The 21,182-nt window shown below is 39.8% G+C and overlaps 1 protein-coding gene across 4 annotated transcripts in view; it reads right to left on the bottom strand.

Moving 5' to 3' along the window:
• The window catches only part of COL7A1 (collagen type VII alpha 1 chain), a 144,026-nt gene that overhangs the window by 84,708 nt on the left and 38,136 nt on the right, over positions 1-21,182 (bottom strand). For 3 of the 4 annotated variants that reach the window (XM_058167156.1, XM_058167158.1, XM_058167155.1), the window contains exons 20-37: positions 19,051-19,194; positions 18,751-18,876; positions 17,719-17,865; positions 16,548-16,670; positions 16,286-16,432; positions 13,955-14,074; positions 12,598-12,744; positions 10,683-10,816; positions 9,648-9,774; positions 9,260-9,403; positions 8,460-8,629; positions 6,870-6,905; positions 5,449-5,475; positions 5,297-5,341; positions 3,923-4,015; positions 2,288-2,359; positions 360-395; positions 236-280 (exon numbers count right to left, since the gene is read on the bottom strand). In XM_058167156.1, coding sequence (XP_058023139.1) covers positions 236-280; positions 360-395; positions 2,288-2,359; positions 3,923-4,015; positions 5,297-5,341; positions 5,449-5,475; positions 6,870-6,905; positions 8,460-8,629; positions 9,260-9,403; positions 9,648-9,774; positions 10,683-10,816; positions 12,598-12,744; positions 13,955-14,074; positions 16,286-16,432; positions 16,548-16,670; positions 17,719-17,865; positions 18,751-18,876; positions 19,051-19,194 — 1,883 coding nt within the window. The remainder of the gene's footprint in view (positions 1-235; positions 281-359; positions 396-2,287; positions 2,360-3,922; positions 4,016-5,296; positions 5,342-5,448; positions 5,476-6,869; positions 6,906-8,459; positions 8,630-9,259; positions 9,404-9,647; positions 9,775-10,682; positions 10,817-12,597; positions 12,745-13,954; positions 14,075-16,285; positions 16,433-16,547; positions 16,671-17,718; positions 17,866-18,750; positions 18,877-19,050; positions 19,195-21,182) is intronic. The other variant, XM_058167157.1, reaches the window with a different exon arrangement.

The raw sequence follows: 21,182 nt of genomic DNA on the forward strand, positions 1-21,182 counted from the left end.
ATTATCTCCATTTTGAACTTATGATGCCAGAACAACTGTTACTTTCAGACAGATAGTATAAAGATGCTCATTTTATCATTAAAGTTCCCCTATCAGCAACTCTGATGCAGTAGTACTGCTGAGGAGTGACCAGAGAAGCTACGGCATATATTACATGGAGATGTTACATATCCTACCACCACAAATAAACTCTATATGATCCTTTTCCCAGTCAAACTTTCAAAGATCCACTTACCGGCTCACCTTTCTCTCCTCTTGGCCCAATCAGCCCACGCTCCCCCTGAAAGGCAAAAGATAAGGAATAAATGGCTCTTCAGTTGGAAACAAGGAGTTTAATGGCAAATATTATCTTTACTTACTTGGTTTCCTTTGAGACCAGAAAGGCCAGGGCTGCCCTATGAATAGAAGTGGGGAGAAGGGGAAAAAAAGTGAATAGGACTTTTTTTTCCTATGGTGGGAATAAGAAAAGAGAGATGAAGAATAAGATAAAGCAATACATTTGAAAATAAATCCTAGATCTAAATAAAATAGGCTAGCATTAGATATGGTTAGAACATGAACTTAGTACTGGGTACATAAAGTATCTCAGTTATAAATAAGTCACCAGGTCTACATTATGATCTAGGGGAATCACGCAAATGGGGGACCAATATAATGTACAGACCCACTGGATTCCCACCCAGTCCCGCCTCCCAGCGTCACTCCAGGAACTCAGCCCGTGGAGTCTGGCGCTCCGGGGGAAGGAGGCTCAGCCGCGGTGCTGCTTACCAGTGGCAAAGAAGCGGAGCAAGAGAGGTGGCAGCTACCCCCAACACGGGGAGAGCACCAGGCCCAGCCGCACCACTGCAGACCCCATGGCACTTTCCCTTCCACTTGCCCAAAGCAACCTCCCGAAGCAACCTGGCCACCGTTCGCTTTTTTTTATGGTGGGAGAAGGAAGAAAGCGAACAGCTGTGGCACTCTGAGAGGACAGGCGGGCCTCGGATGTCCTAGGACTGCTGCACATGCAGCCCCGGGACATCCGTGGCCCGCCTGCCCTCCCGGAGTGCCACTGCTGTTCACTTTCTTCCTTCTTCCACTGCGAAACAAAAGCGAACGCTTCTTCGCTGCTGGGAACCGGCGCCACGGCTGAGCCTCCTTCACCCAGAGTGCCGAACTCTGCAGGCTGAGTTCCCGGAGTGGTGCCGGCAGACAGGTGGCCGGGTGAAGGCAGCCTTTTCTACAGCATCCCCCTCCCCTCTTTTGATCACCTTGCAGGGGGGGGCTCTGCCTTTGCAGAAATGGGGCTGGCGGTTTGTACAGAGGATTGGCAGGGGGGGATGCATGGCCCTCCAGGATGGAAAGTGGGGCAAGAGAAAGCTCCGAGGTTTGCTTGGGCAGTCAAGCCAGATGGTGGAGGGAAACTCAAAGCGCTGGGGACTTCAGAAGGGCAAAATGTGCTTCAGAATGTGCAGCTCCTGGCTCTAACAGTGAGTGACGTCAAGTTGGCCATGCCCAGCTGGTCACATGACCACCAAGCCACACCCACAGAACCGGTAGCAAAAAATTTAGATTTCACCTCTGGTATAGATGTTGGGCAGAAACAGTCACAAAACCAGAGGCTCCTTGCCTTTGTGTTCGGCACCAATATATTTTTCTGTCCCAAGCGGAGATTCCTTTTTTCTTTTTCTTTTTGGCACTCGGTTCATTAGACCGAGACTGAGCATGGGGCTTGGATTTTTGCTCTTGCACCACCTTTAATATAGTACAGCGTTGTACTGGTGGAGAAGTTACAATACTATATCAAACCAAAATGCTTAACTACATAAGGCTTCATAAAAAACTTTCAGTTCAGAAGTTTTATTTCTGCTTAAGAACAAAACTGCATGCTTCACTGTGACCATGAAGAAAAAATTGTTCAGTAAAAAATTATGTATTTCAAAGGTTCCAACTTATAGTGGCAGACACTATCTCAATTATAGCAAAGCATTAGGGACATATAGGAATGTGTTTGCACGCAACTATACGAGAGGTGGGTTTCAGCAGGTTCTGATCAGTTCTGGAGAACCGGTGAAAATTTTGAGTAGTTCGGAGAACCGGTAGTAAAAAATCTGACTGGCCCTGCCCTCCTCTATTCTCTGCCTCCCAAGTCCCAGCTGATCAGGAGGAAATGGGGATTTTGTAATAACCTTCCTCTGCCATGTCCACCAAGCCACACCCACCAAGCCACACTCACAGAACCAGTAGTAAAAAAATTTGAAACCCACCACTGAACTATACATGGCAAAATGTTACAAAGGTTAATTACCGGCTGACCAGGAGAACCTGGGCTGCCAGGAAGACCAGGATTCCCTGGTGTTCCACCTGCTCCTGAAAATCCCTAGAAGAAAATAGAAACATTAAGGACGTATCTTTGCAGAAATTATTCACATTTAAGAATCAAAAGCATAGCCATGAAACACAGGTAGGATTTCAGCTTTCTCTAAATTCCAACTGTCTTCATCATGTGAGCATAAGAGTTGAATAAATCCAGCATGGGCCAGATAGGAGAAGGCTGCAAAGGTATCTAATGAAAATTATGGTGATGCCAAAATGTCAGGTACATCAATGTAGTTGAGCATACAATGCAAATTATTTACTGATGCCATTTTGTACCACTATGCAAAATATTACAAGTATGAAATTTACATTATTTGCACAATGCATTCCCATAGAAGGCTGGAAAATTGGCTTCACAATTCAGAACTTGACTCATGTCATATCCATTATCAAATTATGGATATTACCAAATCTTTATAGAGTTATAACTTTCCTCCAACCTACTGTAAGGCTAGAATGCATTCTATATTTTTGTATATGTTTACCAAATTTGGTTTAATGTCAACAAGTCATAATGTCATCACATGGCAAATGGGTTCCAATTCCCATAAAGCTACTCCTGTTTCAGGGCTATATGCTATAACTTCACACTTTGGGCAGGGACTGACAATTGAAAGCTTTCTTATATAAAAGCAATCTTACAAACAGAAAGTGAATACATCAGAAAAATATGTTGCAGTTTAGTCTTCTCATTTCCCTCTAAAAGTTTATTTAAGAATGTAAATTTAGTCATGTAAGCCTTTAACTGTAATTGGAAGTAATAAAGACACAGACACAAAGCCTTAGGGTACAGTAAATGCAAAACTCTTTTGTTTATGGATCATCTTCATTAATCCAGAATTTCTTGTTTCAGAGAAATATAGAGAGATGTTAGAAGATTTGCAGCAAGCATAACCAACACAGGCCATTCCAATAATGGTTTAGTTTACAGGACCCAAAAACAGAGGACTTTATAGCACAGGGGTCTCCAACCTTGGTCCCTTTAAGACTTGTGAACTTCAACTCCCAGGATTCCTCAGCCAGCAAGTCTGGGAGTTAAAATCCACAAGTCTTAAAGGGACCAAGGTTGGAGATCCCTGTTATAGTACATCAATCTGAATCAAGTCTGTAAAATAAATCTGTAAAATAAACCTGATTGCAACTGTAGTTCCTCAAAAAAAATTAATCTAGGGCTGCAACCAAAAATCCCACTCTTCACATAATGGAAGACCTGCTACTCAGCAAGCCATCAATCAGATCCGATCCACATTGTCCCCAAGCAGACGCAGATGAACAGCAAAGAGAGAGAATTTCAGAAGAGATAGTTCCAGATGACTTAGGCAAGAGAACTAAATGACACATTATAAGAGAAGGCAGAAAGCTTCAAAAATGCTTTATCAGCAGAGGCACTCTTTAGCTTTAAAGATGCATATAATGGAATTCACTGATGATGCAAAATTTGTAAAGACTGATAGAGAAGAGGAAGTAGGAAAGTTCCTCCTTTTAAAGAGGCAAGTCTGTAACATTCAGCTCTTGGTTTTCTCTTTCATTCAGGCTGCTGTACATTCACACTGTGACTACTTACCCTCTCTCCTTTTTCACCCCGCCTCTCAATAGTGTCACCTGGGGGACCCCGAGGTCCCATTGGACCTGGAGGTCCTGGGATCCCATTGCGTCCCTGAGGGAGGAAAAGAATCATTTTGTTGTATAATTGGGTACACTCTATTTCTTATAGCTGGATTACTATGCTTAGTTCTCAATATTCTTCATGGATATACCTTTTTATAAAATGAAGGAACAGCAGCAATATGAATTTTAAGGGGAGAAGGTGAGGGGAACAATGACCAAAATTCAATTAATTTTAAGGGACAACATTTCAGCTTCCTCGTGATCAGGTAAGTTAGACATTATTCTACAGCAAAATCCCTCTTCTTTGTGCTGTAATTTCTTGGTATTGAAATAACTATCATTTTAAATATAATTAATTATTGGCTGTTAAATTAAATTATTTTTTCATATTTCTCGTAACAGGTTTCTAGGATTTAGGAAGATTATCCTATGTTGTGGGGAGGTTATATACAATACCCATATATTTCTTTGATTTTCTCCAAAATGGCCAATGTATGTACACAGACTCTGATAAAGAGAGACACCACTGAATTTATCTCTCTGTTGCTATAACCGAGAGCTCAAAAGCTTGGAATGTTAATATATGTTTTAGGACTGTTCCATTTTAGGTAATGTTAAATCCCATTTTATCAGATCTATATGTCCTATTTGTAAAAGCAAGTGGATGAGAATTTTTTCCTGTTTTTTTTAAAAAAAGAAATGGTATGACATAATGCACAAACATTATACATAATGTATAACTTACAAATGCTATTGTCTCATAATAGAATGTAACAAAGATTCTGCCTAATGTTGGTACGGAACAGAACTAAAAAAATCTCTCCTTCGACAGCAACTCAAAAATCCTCCTTGAAAAATCATGTAATTTAGAAACATTTAGCCTTGGAAAAAAGTCTTCTTCAGCCATTGGTTTATAAATGGTTTGGTGAAAAGCAAATTAATTGCAAAGGAGTTTGAGGGAAATTGAGTAGGCCAGAAACTTCTAGAAAGCTAACTATTTTTGAAGAGGTCTTTCCAGTTTTATCATCTTGTAATGTTTTGGAGTCTTCAAATCTTTCCTCTAAGATAAATGTTGAACCAGTGAGACTAAATAACTTCTTAAACCATCTAACTAATCTCAAATTTTAAAAAGCTTACTTTATTTAAGGCTTCTGGTGATTTGAATGGAGTAGAAACTCTTTGAAATTCTGAAAGAGGTTCTGCCAATGATTTTAATCATGTTTGTCCCCCCCAAAAAAGGAGTTGAACCAAACTAAGAGAGCTCAAGAAACAGGACCAAACCTCCTCCACATCACATGTTAGACTTGTTCTCAAGAAAGCCAAACATTACCGGATTTCCAGAAGGGCCAGGATTTCCCACTTGTCCTCTCTGTCCCTGAAAAATTATTGACAGATAAATGGTCAATTCCCAAGGAATGATCTTTACTTTTCTCTTAAAAGAATCCGAAATACCTCCTCCTCCAATAAATCTCAGATACTCACAGGCTCACCTGGCTCACCCTTCTCACCCTGTAGGAAAAGAGAAAACAGTAGGTTTGATTATATGATCTATATATGCCTAAAATATATTTAAGCAATTGTTTTAAATTAGGAATATGTGGGAAGTCTATTTTCCTTTTCCCCAGTTACCAAAGAGAGGTTGGCGGTCATGCTACAGAAAGAAAATGGTGCTGAACCAATTTAGAAAAGCAATCTTCCCTGATATCCTTCTCTTTTCCTCTTATCTAGATTGGCCAGTTTAAGTTTCCTTGGTTGAATAGCTATGTTTTCCTTTAGGTCTTTTGAGTATCTCTTAGAATTGGATTCTGTCCTATCCACTACACTAATTACCGTATATACTCGAATATAAGCCGATCCGAGTATAAGCCGAGGTCCCCAATTTTACCCCAAAAACTGGGGTAAACTGGGGACTCGAGTATAAGCCGAGGGTGGGAAATGAGGCACCTACCGGTTGGGGAAACCCTCCCTCCCTCAGCTGAGAAGGCTGGCGGCTCCCCCGCCCCGCCCTCTCACTGCACCGGCAGGGCTTCCGTCCGGTAAAATGTGAAAAAAAGAAAAAAAAACAACTCGAGTATAAGCCGTATATACTCGAGTATAAGCCGAGGGGCTTAAAAAAAAAAAACTCGAGTATAAGCCGTATAGACCCGAGTATAAGCCGAGGGGACGTTTTTCAGCACAAAAAATGTGCTGAAAAACTCGGCTTATACTCGAGTATATACGGTAATAAAGTACAGTAAAATACATTAACATCCCCCCTTAAGAGCCCTAAAGGATCAGATGATGTCAACATCCATGGTGTGAGACACTTTTGAGGCAATAGGACACCAAAAAGGGACATGCAGTAGAGGATCGCATTTCATGGGAAACCACTATGGATTTTAATGAAGACAAGGACTACTTTATTCTCTGCTTCACTTTTAAGTGCAATATCTGGTGGAATATTTTTTCCTATTCCTGCCCATAACCTGAGATCATTTTTGGAGGCCTTGTTTCAAATGTATTCTCAGGATAAGGTGTGGCAAGTGTGGCATTATAGGTTTAATGTCATACTTTAATTACTATGTTCAATTATTTAGAATGTTATTTGGTTATTTTAATCTATTACAAGCTGCCCTGAAAAATCTTGGCAGTTTACACATTTTTGAAATAGTAAGTGTTCAACAAATACTCTTAACCATAGAATATTCTTTTTTAAAGAAATAATTTAAAAATAGTCTTTTAATAATACTGCATAAATAAAACAAGTTGGGGAAACCTTGCCATAAGAGGAATTTCTCCCATTTTTACAAACGACCCTGATTTTTTTCCCTTGGTTTTTAATTTTTATCTTTCCTTTGCCATCTGAGAGAACAAATATTATTTATGAGTAGAAATTCTGTGCAGTATAATTGTTGGTGACTTACCTTAGGGCACTGCACAGCACAGACGTCTGGTCTAGACTGAAAAAAAATCCCAAAGAATAAAAAGGTGAGTTTTAAGATAACTACAATGCAAACATTTACATGTTAGAGAGGCTTGGCTTTAGACTTAGGTCATGCGCTAAGGAATTTTGTATTTTGGAGTTCATGGAAATATAAAAGAAAATATTTTTTGGTGGTGGTGGTGGGGAGAGACCACATAGTTTTTTGCTGAAGAAAAAATGCTTTTAGAAGTAAAAAAAAAACAAAAAACTCTCTGATGATCGTGCAGCTTAGCTGGCGGGGGGGCAGGGATTTTTGCTATCGGTTCTCCGAACCACCCGCCGCCATCGCTACCGGATCGGGCGATATGGTCCGAACCGGGAGCATTTCACTCCTGCTACTATGGTTGCTTTTGAAAGGGAAACCAGTTCCTGCTAATCTGAAGATGACCGATCAGATGAGTGGATTGGAGTGGTCAGTAAGCTTTAATAAGTGGTCTTGATAAGCCACCTGTTTAGTGCAATTGTGAAGAGGTAAAGAGAAAGTTGCTTCATCAGAAACTACAGGGAGCAGGATAGTGGTAAAGTATTTTTTACACTTTGGCAGGATATGATATGCACCAGGGGTTTCAAACTCAGGGGCCGGATCTGGCATGTGGGGTGCTTAGATCTGGCCCATGGGGTTGCCCTGGAAACAGCAAAAGATTGGCCCACAGTGCCTCTGCCAGCGAAAACGGACCTTGGGAGGGCCGCACGACTTCCATTTTCGATGGCAGAGAGTTGCAAGAGGCCACAGCATCAAAAACAGGGCTCAGGAGCCTGTTTTCTCTGGCAGAGCGCTCGGGCCGCCACAGGCGCCCCCAACACAAGTGACATCGAATTGGCCACTCCCACCCTGGCCACGCCCACTTCAGCCCCTCAAGGTCAAACACAACCCTAATGAGGTCCTGCAGGAATTCGAGTTTGACACCCCTGATATGCACAATAACTGGATCAGAGGTAAAGGTATTATCATACAAAGCAGGAATTCCACCTGTTGCATATCTCTCTATTTTCATCCTGTAGAAGACATTCTGGACATAATGCAAATCATAGAAAGCCATTGTGCTTTTCTCCTTCAACATTTCTTCTACAGCATGATTGCTACCTGAATGCCAGAGGCCATTGCTTTTCCATACCGATTGACTCTTTTTTTTTTTTGTCACAACAGTATACGCAAACATTGACATAAAACAACAACACATCATATAAAAGTATATATGAGCAAAAATAAGCAATAACTATATTAATTTGATATAATGAAAGGAAACAATAGGACAGGAACAGTAGGCACTTTTGTGCTCTTATGCACGCCCCTTATAGTCCTCTTAGTAATGGGGTGAGGTCAATGGTAGACAGTTTTTGGTTGAAGTTTTTGGGATTTTGAGAAGAGACCACAGAGTCAGGTAGTCAGTTCCAAGCGTTAACAACTCTGTTACAGAAGTCATATTTTCTGCAATCAAGATTGAAGCATAGATTTACCTCCTCTACTGCTGGATCTATTGCTAGGAAAATTGCAGGCAATCCCTCCTCTGCTGCATGAGCAGTGTCTTACCCCGTCTACGATGGATGGTCCGCAGAGGGCACTGGCAAGCCCCCCTTCCACCTCTGACAGACTGCTTGAGTCTCGCACAAAGAAAACGTTACGTGATTCTTCACTGGTTACAAGGCGACGCAGTTGTTCACGATCAGCTCCTTCCATCCCCACTGCTAGAATCTGGATTCCTGCAAGGTCCACAAAAGGGAAACTCAGAAGAGATCCTCCATGTTAATTATTCATTGGGAGTGTGCAGTCCAGATGAAGAAACTAAGGATACAATTAGCTCAGCTGATTTTCTAAAGGTAAATTTCAGCCAGGGCTACCCAAACTGTATCAAAGCAACTTAAAAAATACCCGGGGAGGGGGGCAGGGAATCCTATTTTTTCACCCCAGTCAAATGACAGACTGCTCAGTTAGAACCCAAACCTACTTTTTCAAAAGGCAACTGGACTTTCTGTTTTTTCTTTGAAGGTGTTTCGCTTCTCATCCAAGAAGCTTCTTCAGCTCTGAATAATTAATCAGAGCTGAAGAAGCTTCTTGGATGAGAAACGAAACGTCTTCAAAGAAAACCAGAAAGTCCAATTGCCTCTTGAAAAATCACCTTTGGGACAACCATGACCTGGATGACTGAGAATCTCTATAGACACTCATGCCTTTTGTCACCTCCCAATTGGACTATTGCAATGCATTCTATAAGGGGCTGCTCTTGAAGAGCATCTGGAAACTACAGGAAGATTCTTGTTAGAGAGCAGCAGCTACAAGAAATGCTTCTCTTATGTTTGTTGCATTCCAGACATGAGGGATAGGTGACTTACCAGCAGCTTTGATTTCCCTGGCCGGCCCAGTGGCATCATCACTGGATGGCCCATCTGCCAATATCACTAAGGTTCCTGGAACGCCAGATCTTCGCCCTGCAGAGGGGCTCAGCATGTAGCTCTTCACAAAATTAATGGCTGCTCCTTCATAGAAAAAGTAATGACAGATATGCATCTAGAGAAACACACACACTATAGTAAGAGCACTAGTGATACATTGCTCATTTCAAGTTTTCATCAGCAATTCCTCTGAATATTGACATTATGGTCACATGTAAATTTTCAAAAGAAACAGGATTGCTTCTTTCTCTTCCCGCTGAGTTCTTTGAACAAGGAACTAACAGCTCCCTCCCTGTTCCTGGGATCAAAGGAACAGGTGACCCCTTACCTATGGCATTGCCTCTAGGATCCTCATAGCGCAGTGAGCGAATCTGCTGCAGGATACTTGCTAAGTCAATGGAACGATTAAGCAGGAGTATAGGGAGGCCTCTGTAGCTGTATGTCGCAATGCCAACCTGGAGTAGGCAGAAAAGAAAAAAGAAATGTGATAAAAGCAGAATCTAAAGATGAAGTAGCATGCAGCCAAATTCCCCATCTTAGGAGCAGAGAGAAACCAGGAGTGATATTCATTTACTTTCCAGCCGTCTAAGATAGGCAAGATTAGGAAACAAAAGTTGCTAGTAGCCTTGGAATGTATTTTAATACAATTAGGCTACTACATCAGAAATGTGAAAGCCCACCAAATCCCCAATCTACTTCAAGTTATACCAGGGGTGAAATCCAGCAGGTTCTGACAGGTTCTGGAGAACCGATAGCAGAAATTTTAAGCAGTTCAGAGAACCAGCAAATACCACCTCTGGCTGGCCTTAGAGTGGGGTGAGAATGGGGATTTTACAGTAGCCTTCCCCTGCCATGTCCACCAAGCCATGCCCACCAAGCCATACCAACCAAGCCACCCCCACAGAACCTGTAGTAAAAAAAATTAGATTTCACCATTGATTTATATTATTACAATGAAGGTGGTGCAGTTTTGAGTTTCTTTCTCATGCTTACTACCTTCTCAGAAACTCAAGTATCTTTTCTTTAATTGCTCAGTATTCTTCTCTCCTTTCTCTCTGAATCCCAACATTTCATCCCAGAACTGGATCCCATCCCTGTCATATCCCTGCAGGGTCAAAGTTTTGATTCACAGCTATTTGGATGGCCAAATAAAACACCACCACATGGAGGTTACAGAACATGTCCTTATCGAATGTTATCTTTTGTCACCTTACTGACAAAACTATATATTTGCAATGATAGAATGAAAATCAACAAGGTTATAATTGGGTTCACTTCACTCAATTAAAATAACTCCCAATGTCATTGTGCATGTGAATCAAACAAGGAGAAAGCACTGTGAAATCTTGATGAAGTAGGTTACCCGGGTAGTTTCAGGGCCTGGTTGAAGAATGGTTACAATGTTGGAGAGGAATCTCTGCACATCCTCTGCATTGTAGGCTTTGTCTCGAGTTGCATGTACAAGAAAAATGACATCGCGCTGGGCATCTGGACAGACTGCAGAGTGGAATGTTTCAGAAAGAGTCAGAATGGCATCAAATGGATTGGAGACATAAGCTAAAGGTCTGATTTTCCCTTCCTCTACCCCAGTGGTAGTCAACCTGGTCCCTACCACCTATTAGTGGGCGTTCCAGCTTTCATGGTGGGCGGTAGGGGTTTTGTCTGATACTGAAGCACTTTCCTTTTTTTTTAATTTAATTGACTTTTTAAAAAAAAATTCATAGAATTATTTAAAAATATTTTCATCAGGTTTTCATAAAATTCCCCATGACAATTTAAATTTCTGAAAATATACTATTTGTATCGCCTGCGCATAAGTTTAGTTCACGTTATGTAAGTGAAATTAAATGGCGCTATAGTGTGACCGCAAACGAAAGAGCCTTGTCCCAGAATAGCTCGCGCATCTCCCCCCACACCATCCAGCTGTAACAGACAAGCAGAACTGGTAGCCGGCGCCACTCCCCCCCCAACCCCAATCCACGATGCGCGAGAGGCATGCGCAGACAACGATACATGGCACATTATTGTGGAACCGGTGGGCGGTTAGAAAATTTTACTACTAACAGAGATACAAAAGTGGGTGGTAGGTATAAAAAGGTTGACTACCCCTGCTCTACCCCCACCCCAAATGCAAATAATAACTGAAGAGATTCAACTTCCTGTATAGCTGCTTGTTATTCTCAACCGGAATCAATTCTATTTTATTTTTAAATATTGCAATATTTTGAAACGTTTGTTCCAAATGGCTTGCCATATTAATCTGAAAGATCTAGCAAAATCTACTCAAACAACCATTGAACCGAGGGAGTGTCGTATAACACTCTGGTGGCTCAACAAACTAAAGCAGTCTGTTATTAACACAGCTGCTTGCAATTACTGCAAGTTCAAGTCTCACCAGGCCCAAGGTTGACTCAGCCTTCCATCCTTTATAATGTAGGTAAAATGAGGACCCAGATTGTTGGGGCCAATAAAGGTTGACTTTGTATAATATACAAATGGATGAAGACTATTGCTTAACACAATGTAAGCCACCCTTAGTCTTCAGAGACGGGCGGGATATAAATTCAAATTAAAAAAAAAAAAAAACCAGAAGTCTCCAACCTTGGTCCCTTTAAGACTTGTGGACTTCAACTCCCAGATTCTGGGAGTTAAAGTCCACAAGTCTTAAAGGGACCAAGGTTGGAGACCTCTGTCGTATAATCTCTCTGTAAACAGACCAAGGAATATACAAACCAGGAAATCCAAAATGTAAGGTCTAAAATAGGATCATCATTGTTGATCCTGTTGTGGATCCCATTGTTGATCCTAACCGAACATCCCAGGACTCCCTCTCAAAAACAGGACTTCGCCCTTTTCTCCCACCAAATATTAAGTGAAGCTATTGCCATCAAAGTAATTGACCAGCAACTTGCAAGCAAGACGCTCTAGAGGCCCACTGGTGTCCATGGCAAACTTTAGTGATGCCAAAATGACAGCATACGGTGAGGAATTCAGCAAATGTTATTATTTACTTGCGGTTGAGCTTCTGACACAAATATGTAATTTATAGCAGGGGTCTCCAACCTTGGTCCCTTTAAGACTTGTGGACTTCAACTCCCAGAGTCCCTCAGCAAGCAAAGCTGGCTGAGGAACTCTGGGAGTTGAAGTCCACAAATCTTAAAGGGATCAAGATTGGAGACCCCTGATTTATAGCACCTGGTTGATCACACATGCTTTGTTATTCCTCCTCTTGAATGGATACCCTGGTAAAGACATCCCTCCATAAAGCAAAACCTCACCTATCTGGCTAGAAATAGAAACCTCAGCACCGGAGATGCTTCCAAACAGTGGGCGAATCATAAAGGTGTATCGGTCCCCCAGACGCAACCCAGACACTTGGTGGGATGTTTCTGATGCAGGCAATGTTCTTCGTGCCTCTTCTCTGTCTGATACAAAAGAGAAGAATGATAGAGGGTTAACACGGAGAATTTTACACAGGGCTAATAATGCAGATAGTGTGTCTCACACTATATTGGCTTGTATGCTCGTTAATTGGTCACAATACTGCTATATTACATTGCTGCTATGGGAGCCTCCATTCTCATGGTCTTTTGGAATCTGGTAAAAATTTGATATTTCTGGATCTTTGGGGATTGACTGTGGAGACATTAGCACCAGGGATTTTTGTATGATTTATTAATATCCTTTATTTAGTATTAACATCTGCAAACTACCTAGAGTCTGAATGGATTGAGGAAATGGAAGAAACTATAAATAAAGAAACCCAGTATTTTATTTGATATGCGCTTATATCACATAAGATTAAGAGCAGTGGTGGCGCAGTGGTTAGAGTGCAGTACTGCAGGCTACTTCAGTTGACCAGCAGTTTGGCAGTTTGAATCTCACCGGCTCAAGGTTGACTCAGCCTTCCATCCTTCCGAGGTGGGTAAAATGAGGACACAGATTGTTGGGGGCAATATGCTGACTTTGTAAACCGCTTAGAGAGGGTTGTAAAGCATTGTGAAGCGGTATACAAGTCTAAGTGCTATTGCTATATGTAAGCATGGGATAAGATCTTTTCCCTCATAACAACAACCCTTAAGGGTAGATTAGGCTGAGAAAAAGTGACACGTGTAAAGTCACCTCGCAAGCTTCCATTACTGAGTGCGAACTAAAATTTGCTTACAATGCTTACATTGTAAGCCGCCCTGAGTCTTTGGAGAAGGGCGGGATATAAATGTAAATAAAAAATAAAATAAAATTTGGGTTTCCCCATTCCTAGCCCAATACTTTGACCACTACTCCACAAAACGTTGTGAAGGGAAATCAGTGCTCCTATATGACTGAACTCCTGGAGGAAAGATGTGATAGCCTCTGTGGCTCAGACTGGTAAGACAGTCTGTTATTAACAGCAGCTGCTTGCAATTACTGCAGGTTCAAGCCCCACCAGGCCCAAGGTTGACTCAGCCTTTCATCCTTTATAAGGTAGGTAAAATGAGGACCCAGATTGTTGGGGGCAATAAGTTGACTTTGTATATAATATACAAATGGATGAAGACTATTGCTTGGCATAGTGTAAGCCGCCCTGAGTCTTCGGAGAAGGGCGGGATATAAATGAAAATTTTAAAAAAAATGTACATCAAATATAGGACTAACCTCTTGGAGATTTCCATGTGAGAAGATAGCCAGAAATCCCAGGAACTGGAGTCCAGGACAATTTTAGAGAATCCTTTTGAGTATCTATCACCTGAAAATTGGCCACCCGGCCCACAGCTGCTGAAAAAATAAAGTAAATATGGGACAGGTAGTTTGGTCCTTGATAGTTTGAAAGAAAAATCTAGAGAAGCTCCTCATAGGCACTCACACGGACAACCACAGACAGTAGACGTCACACTTGTGATCTATTGTAGCATTACAAGGTTTAATGGGATGATTTCATTTGAAAGTAAATGGCCCAAATCACCCCATAATAGCTGCTCCAAGAAAAAAACCTGGGATTTTTTTAGATAGTCCTTGACTTACAAACATAATTGGGACCAGAATTTCCACCGCAAAGCATGGCAATTATTAAGTGAGTTGCACCTGATTTTACAACCTTTTTTTGTCACGGTTGTTAAACAAATTGGTGCAGTTGTTAAGTGAATCACATGGTTGTTAAGTAACTCTGGCTTTCCCTACTGAGTTTGTTTACTAGAAGAAGCTGGCTGGGAAATGGCGATCGCATGAGTCAGGACACTGCAACCATCATAAATGCATGTTAGTAGCCAAACACCCAAATTTTGATCACATGACTGTAGGGGATGCTACGATGCATTATGCTTCTCTTAACTATGATAATTGGTTACAAGCCAGTTTTTTTCAGTGCCATTGTAACTTTGAAATATCACTAAACTAATGGTTGTAAGCAGTGGTGAGATTCAATTTTTTTTACTACCGGTTCTGTGGGCGCGGCTTGGTGGGCGTGGCATGACTTGGTGGGTGTGGCAGAGGAAGGATACTGCAAAATTTCCATTCCCATCCCACTCTGGGGCCAACCAGAGGTGGTATTTGCCAGTTCTCCAAACTACTCAAAATTTCCTCTACCAGTTCTACAGAACCTGCCAGAACCTGCTGAATAGCAACCCTGGTTATAAGTTGAGGGCTACTGCTACCTACTGCTCTGTTTTAGCTGCTTCTTTGGCCCTTCAGAGGTCTTTTGTGCACAGACAGTGCAGAAGACACTTACTTTGAAGCAGATTGGCCTGTCTTGATGCTTGTGAGGTTGAGTACATTCTTGCCAATGTTTTAAGCATAAATGAAAGTTCATATTGTTTCTGATCAGTGGTGGGTTTCAAATTTTTTTACTATCAGTTCTGTGGGCGTGGCATGGCTTGGTGGGCGTAGCTTGGTAGGCGTGGCAGGGGAAGGATATTGTAAAATCTTCATTCCCTCCCCACTCCAGGGGAAGGTTACTGCAAAATCCCCATTTTCTCCCGATCAGCTGGGACTTGGGAGGCAGAGAATAGATGGGGGTGGGGCCAGTCAGAATTTTTACTACCAGTTCTCCGAACTACTCAAAATTTCCGCTACAGGTTCTCCAGAACTGGTCAGAACCTGCTGAAACCCTCCTCTATTTCTGATGCTTAAAGCAGATTGCTGAGGTGCAGTGCATAAGCATTTTACAGATCTGGTATTTATATGCCAGAGATGAGTCGTATATAATACAACTATATGCAAAACTAGTGTTATCATCTGTGACAGATTGACTTGAATATTATACAGAGAAAAGCAGTACTGTACATAAAAACCAAAGCAATAAAATAGAGATAATTCATACTATTATAGTTGAAAAAAAAGTCCACGATTGAAACTCTGCTGTTTGAACTACGTTCCTATATGCTCTATAGACTAGTGTGGAAGAAACAGCCTAATAGCAACATTCTGGTGTAGCACCCTTATTTGGGAGTTTTCCTTCTAAAAGGTTAGACTAATATCTAGAAAAGCTACTTATGCCTTTATTTATGCTTCACTTCAGTTTTAGATGATACATTTTGCTTTTTGTGATGTTTAAACTTTTTTTTTAAAGGACAATTTAAAAACTGTTCTTTAAAATTGTTTTAAAAGGGTGGGGTTTTTAAGTTTAAAAATGGAGCTGCAACAGCCAATGGAATTACAAAGCACGAAAGACGAGAGATCCAAATATCTACTGATCTTTGGCAATATTACAGAAGACCCTTACAATTACACATCAGATACAAATATAATTTTTCTAATCTGCATGAAAGAACAACAAAACTCTAAAGCAGATCTCTTAGCTGCAAGAATGCTTTCCCCAGAAGTAGTGACCAACAGGGGCCATTGATGATAAACAAGATAGGATTGGTTTATCTCTGTCTGGTCTCTAATTCTTCTTACATATGAAATTTATATTCCATATTTAACTAGAGGCTACTCTAGCAACTTTTGTGCTGTAGACTTCTATCTCTGGATAGTAGAGAGTTGGGTTACCAGTGGTGGCAACAATGGCCACAGCTTCGCTCTCCTGGTTGCCACTCAAACTCGTGATGCGGATGTCGTAGCGCCCTCCTGGCTGCAGATCTTCAATGACGTAGGTGTTAATCTGGGCTGGCAACAGCTGACTCCTCTCAGGCCCACCTGTCCCATGTAAGAGAGCTAGTTAATTTTTTGGATAATGGGTGGCAATGATAGAGGAGGTGTATATATAGGAAAGTATATATAGGAAGGTGTATATATAGGAAGCGTTGATCACCTGCAGGGCGCCAGGTGAGCCGATAGCCTGTGCTCCCCCGTGCTGGGCTCCATTCTAGTCGAATACGGGTTACCGAGGTCTCAGTCACACGCAGGTTTCCAACCGGTTGAACTGGGATTGCCGCTAAAAGGAAAGTTATGATGATTAACAATGGAAAAGAAGGCAGGAAGTCTGATCTTTAACAAGGAGAAAAAGATACTCTAGAAAAATGAAACATTATGAAATATAGATAAGATAGATGTCTTCGGTATGAGATAAAAAATATTTTTTTTCCACTTTCAGTTGAGGTATGAGGTAAAAGTATTTTTTTTTCATTTTCACTTTAGGTGATACATCCTTCGTGAATAATCATTGAAATATTGTCTTCTTGAATAGCATCAATAATAACACCTGAATAACTAATTATGTGATGGAATCATGTACATCTGGAAAATATTTTCAGAAAAATAAATTCTTTCTTTAGAAAAATTTCTTTAAAGAAAATACAATTATCAGTTAATGATAATTTTCTGAATCTGGAGCTATATATTGTCAAATATTAAATACTGGAAGCCAAACAATTGGTGTTAATTTTCCATTGGAATATCTATCTATCTATCTATCTATCTATCTATCTATCTATCTATCTATCTATCTATCTATCTATCTATCTATCTCAACGTTGGTTAAATTGATAGTATTAGGATCTAAACACATTAAAACTCTAGTATGCCTGGAAACAATTATGTCAGTTGAAAAGTTATGGAATGGAATATCCAATAAAAAGATTTGACCCTTTTTCCATGCTAAATTGACATTATGGGGAAATTGAACTTTAAAAATTGGGGAAAAGTTGGAGATATGAAAATAATGGATGGAAGCTAAGATAGCGGCTTTGAAGCAATTGATAGATGAAGATGAATTTTTAATATATGCTGTGTTGAGAGATAAATAAATTAAAACATTCCAGAGGCAAAACTTCCTTTATTCATAATTTGTGCACTCAGAGAACTTCTCTAACAATACAATACAATGTAGAGTGTTAAATACCAGTAGAAAGTGCCACATAATTTCCCTCCAAATCTTAGCAAAGAAACCAAAGCATAATATGACTAAAATTTCACCTACAATTTAGTAAGAATTATTAAGATTAGTAAGAATCTAACACACAAATATGATGAATAAGTCTTACGTGTTGTGACAGTAATAGACACGGGATTTCCTTCACGATTCCCAATCAGTGCTGTGACTTTTACAGTGTAGCTGACTCCTCCTTCCAGGTTATCTAAATCAAAGGAATTAACGTTTCCCAAGACCAGTTTGCTGCTCTCAGGTCCACCTTTAAAAGAAGAGAATGTGACTTTGCTAGTGAAAAAGACGACCAAAGCCATGCAAGGCTATTGTAACCCACACAAATAAGTATAAAGCTTGATCACAGCAACAAGAAGCCTCTCTTTTCCCTAATTCTACATTTCCTTTCAGCAAACAAGAAAATCTTCAATTTCGGTCTCAAAATCATCTGTGTTTTTTATTTATGACTGCTTTGTTTTTCATTCCTAGAACTAAGATGCAAAAATTAAAACTGCACGGTAATAGGCATTCAGTGTGTGTGTGTGTGTGTGTGTGTGTGTGTGTGTGTGTGTGTGTGTGTATTCCGGTTGCTTTTAATATTCATAAACATTCATTTTTTAAAAATTACTTAAATCTTCATTTTCTTAATAAAATGAATAAGTGATGTCATTGATCAGCTTTTCAAATCCATGGCTTGTACTGTATTTCCCCCCCCTCTAAATCCAATTGCATAGTTGTGATAAATGTAATAATTATTTCATTGTAAAATATAAAATACTTATAATTATGTAACATGTAATAATTAATTCATTGTAATAATGAATTAATGTATATTAAAAGTATGTGTTTTCAAGATTTTTTTAAAAAGTTTCTTGAGCATTCCCTGCTTCCATTCCCAAGCCCATTTTAGGACATTTTAACGATATATTTCATCTGATCCATCACTGAGATTAAAACTACCATCAGTGTGCCGATAATATATCAGGCTGCATCAATGGATAACCTCTCCCAGGGGCTATAAGTGGTTATAAAAATAAGGAGACTTTACAGGTCAACAGCAAACAAACATTTTCTTCAAGAGGCTCACAACTTCTCACAATTATTGTGAGGAAACCAGAAACAGAAGATCAATAAACTTCGGCAGCTTCCTTACCACTACGCCGGCTCCACACCACTCGATATGCTGTAGCCCCTGGAACACCAACCCAAGAAATGCGTATCACATTTCCCCTGGACTCAAGGACTCTGAGGCTGGTGACTGTCCCCACTGGATCAAAGCCTTCAAGGCAAATAATAATAATAATAATAATAATAATAATAATAATAATAATAATAATAATAATAATAATAATAATAATAATAATAATGAATGATTGGTAATAGGATTCTCAAGGTGTAGCAAAAAGGGCAGAGAGATATGCCTTGTCTCATCTACAACTACAACTGATCTCACCTGTTGTAACTGTGGTGGTAGCTGAGCTCCCTTCTCTGCTGCCAACTAAGGCTGAAACCTCAATGAAATAGACAGTTCCAGGCCTCAAACCATCAATGGTGTAAGAGTTTATATCGGCTGGTAGGACTCGAGAGATCTCTTGACCTGGAAGAGAAAAGGTGTGTTCAAGATGGAGGCAACAGATTACTCACACAAGGAAGAAAACAATGAATTTGTCATGGTAATGATGATTTAAAGCTGAGCAGCTGCTTTAAGACTGAGGATGAGTCAGCAGGGTTATTGCCACTTTAAGAAGCTGTCTATATAAGGGAGGCCATGAGAGGGCATCTCTATCTCACCTCGTGTATCTTTCTCGTTTTGTTCTACCTGCATTGTAGTTCTCGGTGTAGAATTGAAGATTGATCGCTTTATTTTATTTTATTTTATTTATTTGTCACAACAATATATATAAGCATCACACAAAAAGATTATATAGTATATAAACATATATATGAGGAAATATAAGGAAGTATAAGCATATATATATATAAGAAGAAAAAAAAGAAAAACAATAGGACAGGAACGGTAGGCACGTTTGTGCTCTTATGCAAGCCCCTTATGGTCCTCTTAGGAATGGGGTGAGGTCAATAGGAATGGGGTGAGGTCAATTGTCAATTGCTTGTCTGGTATGTGCCTACCACGTGTATGTATGTATATAGATGTCTTGTATATAAACCACTGTTTCTAAGACAAACCTCAGTGTCCTGTATTTTGCTCCTGGGTTGCCTCAAAATAGTAGTCATGCTGTAAACACTCTGACAGAATTCTTACATCTTAAAATCACCAGAGAGTACAAATCAGCCAAAACATGCTTCCAGGCTAATAAAGAATCTGGAACTCAATCACCTTTTTGCATTTTGAACTGTCATTTCTTTGATCAGAATTTGATCAGAATATCCTGGAGAAAATGTGCACTAAAATCCCTTGATTAGCAGAAATTGTAGCAAACATTGTTTTACGTTTGCTGACTATATGCTGCCTTGAGCTTCTGAAGAATAGGTGGAATATAACAAATAAAATAAATAATATGTATACTTTACTAACCCTTTTTTCCCTTTGAGTTTGTAGGAATACGAAACATGCATGTTGAAGAAATGAAAATATCTGCAACATGCATGTTTCTGGAAAATTTACTGAAATGTTGGCCAAGAACAAACTTGTACTTCAAAAATTCAAAAGTTGTAAAAACAAAATAGGTGCATCTTTGTTGTGGGTAACTACTTACTCAAATCTGGCAACTAAGAAACCAGGATTTTTACATCTAACCAGTGATCTCTACATGCCACAAAAACATTATATGGGAGGCTAAATGTAAATAATTATGTTTGCAATATAATGCAATATAATTTACAAGATGCAAATTTCATGGATGAAGCATCTCATTGTGCAAAAAAGAGTTCCATGTGCATATAAGGGGGAAAAGGAGGGGAATGCTGCTGTCTTAAGGAATGGAAAGAAAAAAGCAGAATGGAAAGAAAAAAGAATCAACACATGGCCAGCAACAGAGTGATGGATAGTATATTACATAATACATTCCCTGATCTAAGAGATGAAATCACAGCTAATATACTCCAGTCCCCAGAGTTTCCTGTTAGCTAATTAATTTTAGTCCTGACAGATTCAATAATGAAAATCAGATCACAAGAAGATACAAAACACAGATGCCTAACTTTTAATTTCTTTTCTGCTATCATACACAGCAGGTAATCAATATTAGAAGATTTTGTTTATGAGATTCAATGCTCTGTGATTGTTTTTATCAGTACATTAACTTCATTTTCAAAATGTTAACTGAAAATGAAATATTAACTACTTTATCAGATACAAACATATCAACTAGGTAGACTATATCAAGACACAAAGTCATTTCTTCATTGGCTACTACAGGAAAGACAAGGCAAGGAAGGGAATATTCTTTTACATACTCTGAATATAAACTACTATATTGTGCTTCAGTGGAACATGTACAGTTCAAGACTACAGTACTAAAATACCAAGGCTGTTGCCTCTTTATAATAAAATGTATTTCACAGACTGCTAGAGAATAATTAACCTTTGAGGAGAAAACAGCCAATGTAATTTTTCTGTCAGAA

Source organism: Ahaetulla prasina, chromosome 2, assembly GCF_028640845.1.
Source record: "Ahaetulla prasina isolate Xishuangbanna chromosome 2, ASM2864084v1, whole genome shotgun sequence".
Lineage (NCBI taxonomy): Eukaryota > Metazoa > Chordata > Lepidosauria > Squamata > Colubridae > Ahaetulla > Ahaetulla prasina.